The sequence below is a fragment of the Monoraphidium neglectum genome (genome assembly GCF_000611645.1).
Source record: "Monoraphidium neglectum strain SAG 48.87 unplaced genomic scaffold scaffold00742, whole genome shotgun sequence".
Classification (NCBI taxonomy): Eukaryota; Viridiplantae; Chlorophyta; class Chlorophyceae; order Sphaeropleales; family Selenastraceae; genus Monoraphidium; species Monoraphidium neglectum.
Genome location: NW_014012886.1, coordinates 17911 through 22122, shown reverse-complemented (window position 1 = coordinate 22122; position 4212 = coordinate 17911). Strand labels below are relative to the sequence as shown.

General features: G+C 67.4%; 1 protein-coding gene across 1 annotated transcript in view; it reads right to left on the bottom strand.

Moving 5' to 3' along the window:
• Window positions 1-2303: 2303 nt before the first annotated feature.
• MNEG_5094 (Uncharacterized protein) overlaps window positions 2304-4212 on the bottom strand; it is a gene marked incomplete at both ends in the record, with an annotated part of 3823 nt that continues 1914 nt past the window's right edge. The window contains 5 exons of the mRNA XM_014046433.1: window positions 2304-2498; window positions 2820-2905; window positions 3209-3367; window positions 3587-3704; window positions 4069-4159. Coding sequence (XP_013901887.1) covers window positions 2304-2498; window positions 2820-2905; window positions 3209-3367; window positions 3587-3704; window positions 4069-4159 — 649 coding nt within the window. The remainder of the gene's footprint in view (window positions 2499-2819; window positions 2906-3208; window positions 3368-3586; window positions 3705-4068; window positions 4160-4212) is intronic.

The window sequence follows — 4212 nt, the reverse complement described above, 5'->3', positions numbered from 1 at the left end:
CCCCACCCCCGGCCGCCCTGGCAGCCAACCCTTTGGGCCCCCCAAAACCAAATTTTCCAAACCCGTCACTTCGCGACCTCACGCGCTGCAAAACCCTTCCCGCCGCGACAAACCCTGAACCCCAGGTGTCGCGCACGGCCAAGAGCGAGGAGGCAGTGATGGCCATCGGCGTCGACTCGGACCCCTCCAAGGAGATCCTGTCGGAGATCACCGCGGTGAAGGGCGTCCTGGAGCACTGCCTGTTCAAGGAGCTGTCGATAGCCTGATCTGGTCGCGATCTCGAGATGATCTGGTGATCTCAGATTGCCGCCGGTCGGTCCGTTCGAGGGCCGGCGGATCTGGAGAGATAGGGGTTGGGGGTTTGCCCTGGGTTCCTGCGCGCGCCGCGTCTTGAGGCATGGCCCGGCGGCGTGCGCGTCTGGGACTGCAGGGGACCCGCCGCGCGGCCGTTGAATCCAAACCAATGTTGCGTGACTTTGCGTTTTGCAGGGGTGCTGAGGGAAATTTCGCCCTTTTTGTTACGCGGCAGGCCTTGCGGGCCCCAACCTCTGCCGGAGCCGCCAGGCTGGAGCAGGCAGGGGCCGCCAAGCGGTGCAGCGCACCGCTTGCAACAGGGGCGGGCGCCCCCCCGTTCGCGCGAGCGGCGCTGCAGGGTGCGCCGCTGCCCCCTCGATTTTACAGATACTGCACTTTGTTTTGTTCAAATCCTAGATCCAGCGTAATGGCGCCTTGTTCCCGCTCCTGCATGCGCTTTGACCCCGGGTGACCTCGGAATTGCGAGGGTTGGGTCGTGAATGCCAGCACCCCCTGAAACCCAACTCACCCAGAAGTAATATCTAGTCAGCAGCGAAGCCGCGCCAGGCTCCCCCACCCCGCCCTTAGCTGGCCGGCAGCCCGCTGCGGTGCGTGCGCTTCGATGCGAAAAGCGCGGCCGTCACAAACAGCACCACGGCGTCGGCGCAGGCAGGCCGTGGCGGCCTGCCTGCGAGCGTCAAGGCCCGGGCCCGCAGCGGCCCAGGCAGCAGCCAAAACGAGCAGCTGCCGCTCTGCCCTTGTGCTACATCGGCTGCTCATGGAAACAACATGACCCTCCTTGGCTATCACTGCCACCTGGTAAACCTTACATACTTGCAAGCTCCTACGTCAGCGGAGAAACACGGCTGCCAGCACGGCGCGTCATCGGATGCCGAGCCAGCAGGGGCATTACACGCTGTGCCACTATACCCAGCATATCGGGCGCCAGCAGTGCAAGCACTCCGCGGCGGCGCAGGCGCCGGGGCGTCGAAATTTGAGGGGTGTGAGAGCCTGTTGGTTATTCCGGCGCCCCTCTCGCTACGTTTGGATATGAAAGGGGCCGCTGCAGGCAGACAGTCGAAAAGGAAGGTCGGGGGAAAAGCAGGGAAGCCTGTGGAAGCGCGGGCGGGGCGCTGCCATGCGCTGAGCAGGCGGCAGCGCAGTCGCTCGCGCGGCGGCGCTGCCGGGGCGCGGGGGCACCCCGGGGCGCCGCGCCGAAAGCCGAGGCGCTCGCGCCGCCCCGGGCGCGGCCGGCCGCGCAACGGGCGGCGGCCGGGGCGCCTCGAGCGCACGAAGCCGGCGCTCGCGCTGGCTGCCGGGCGCAGGAACGCCCCACATTGCGCGCGTGCGGAGGCAGCCAGCGCGGGGCGCGCTGCTGCTGCGGCCGCGCAGCGAAAGGGCAATGGGGCGCGGATAAATGCGCACGCCCCGTGCCCCAACAAACAAGAGGCGCAACAACACACGTACACCGCTCTCTCGCACGGCCCCTGCACACTTGGCATGCCTGACTCTGAAAAACCTGTGCAGTGTGTGGCAGGGGCCGTCTCCTGAGCCGGCCGGGGTTCATCCGTCGCTCAACCAAACCAGTCGTCCCGAACAACACGCAACTGGCTGAATCAACCCGCCGCCGCCGGCCCCGCACGCCGCGCCCCGCGGCGGCCGGCCGACGCGCTGCGCTGGGCGCTCCTAGACTTTGTCGCGTCGCGGGCGAGGCCGCCAGGGCCGCGCACTCACCAGCGTGCTGCGGCCGCGCAACCCTAACGTCAATCTGGATCAAAGAGTGATAAGGATTCCCGCTGGCTCGAGCCGCCCATGACGTCACGATGACGTCATAACAAAAGAAGAATGGTTGCGGTGCCCAGCGCACACGAATCAGAGAATCTCGGATAAGAAACTGCGTCCGCCACGCCCACCGCCGGCGCGCGCACCACACCCGCGCCGAACCCTCGGAAACCCACCGGCCAGGCGTACCGGCGTCGCCCGCGCGGGTGGTGCTACCCTCTGTGCCCTCAGAACGCGGCCATGGCGGCCTCATCATAAGAGAGGAAGCCCTCCCCCTCTGTCAGTACCCTGCACACCGCCTCGCCGGTGCCGGCGTCGCGGTCGATCTCGAGGACCGCCACGGGCGCGTCCAGCACGCCGCTGCTCATGCCCACGTCGATGCGCCACACCTTGCCGTCGCACTCAGAGTTGGCGCCCCGCATCTGGCGGGCAAAAGAATCAGTGGGGTTTTGCGGGTGGTTTGTCTGTGTCTGTGAGTCCGATCTCACCAAGCACAAAGCCGGGGGTCGGCCGGCAGTCGGCCGGGCGGGAGGGCGCCCGTCACGCCCCCACGGCATCCCTGCGTTTGATCGCGGCTGTGCGAGCCAGCATGCCCCCGGCAGCAAAACGCGTTAACCACGGGGGCAGGGGACGCCCAGGCTCGGGCGCGCGAGCCACGCACATGCCCTGCACGCTGCTTGAGCCCCCCCAAACACACACACACAAAAACACACACACACACATGCACGCGCGCGTTGTCGCACCTGCGGCGTGTGTCCGACTACGAGGCGCTTCGCGCCGACCAGCTGCAGCGCCAACGACACCTGCTTCGACGCCTGGAAGCGGTCGACTGAAAACATGGGGGGGGGGACCGGGGGCGGGGGCGCGACGCACAGTGCAAAGGTCAAGGGTCGCCGCGTGGCAGCACAGACAAGATGATCGGCGGCTGCCAAAGCGCCACCAAGCGGGATGAAAACATTTGCCGGCGGCGTGCGGTCGCGCGAAGGCCCCCACCGCCGAGCGACTCCTCTAGCTGGCAGCTCCCGCGTCACCTCCCACACGCAGCCGCATAACTGCCTGCAAGGCCCCCGCCCGTAGACCTTCCCTGGCACCCCCTCCCCGCCCTCGCCCCCACCCCATCCCGCAAACGCACTGGGGTTGATCCACTTCTCCACGCTGAGCTGGCGGCTCCACATGACAGACTTGCCGTCCCCCATGGCCGGGAACGGCGGCCCAGCAAAGCCGTCCTCCACGCGGTCGCGCCGCATCCAGGCCGCCACCTCAGCGTTGATCCGGTCAATGCCATACGCGACTGCGGGAGTTGGTGTGGGTTGACGTCAAAACATGCGGGCGTGAAGGGGACGTGCGCACATGACAGCAAGGCGTCTGTTGCGAGGCTCCGCCACCCACCCACCCCCTTTACACACATGCACTTACACACATACACACGACCACATACACACATGCATGCGCGTGCACGCACATACACACAGGGATGCACATCCAGCCACATGCCCTCAAAGCAACCCACCGTGGTTGGGCAGCAGGCCGCCGTGCGCAAAGGCTGTGTCGTTGACGATAAGGATGGTGGGGTTGCGCGACATCATGCGCGCGACCCTGCCGCCGGGCAAGAACAGCGCCGCACGCGCCTGGGGTGGGGCGGAGCAGGTAGGGAGGCCAGTTGGAACGGCAAACAATGGCAGGGGCGGCCGAGGCTTTGCCACAGGCGAGCAAACGGTCTGGCCGATGCACACCCTGCAGCACCCTGGGGCTGGGGGCACCCGCATGAGCGGCAGCAGCAGGCAGACCGGAACAGCAGCGGCAGGAGCAGCAGCAGCAGTGGCAACAGCGGCAGGAGTAGCAGTGGCAGCGGCGGCAGCAGCAGCGGAACGGGCAATAACGATAGCAGCAGCAGCGGCAGCAGCAGCAGCGGCGGCGGGGGCGGTGGCAGCGGCGGCAGCGGGTGTGGCGGCGCCGGCAGCGGCGGCGGCGCCGGCAACAGCCGCCCCGCACCTGGATGCAGCCGTCCCAGTTGCGGAGCGCCACCTCCCGGGGGATGCCATACTCCACTGCCGATTCGATGAACGCCCCAGGGGTGACGTACCTAATTTGGCGGCAGTTGAGGAGTCGGGGCGCATGGTGAACAGAGGTGCAGGC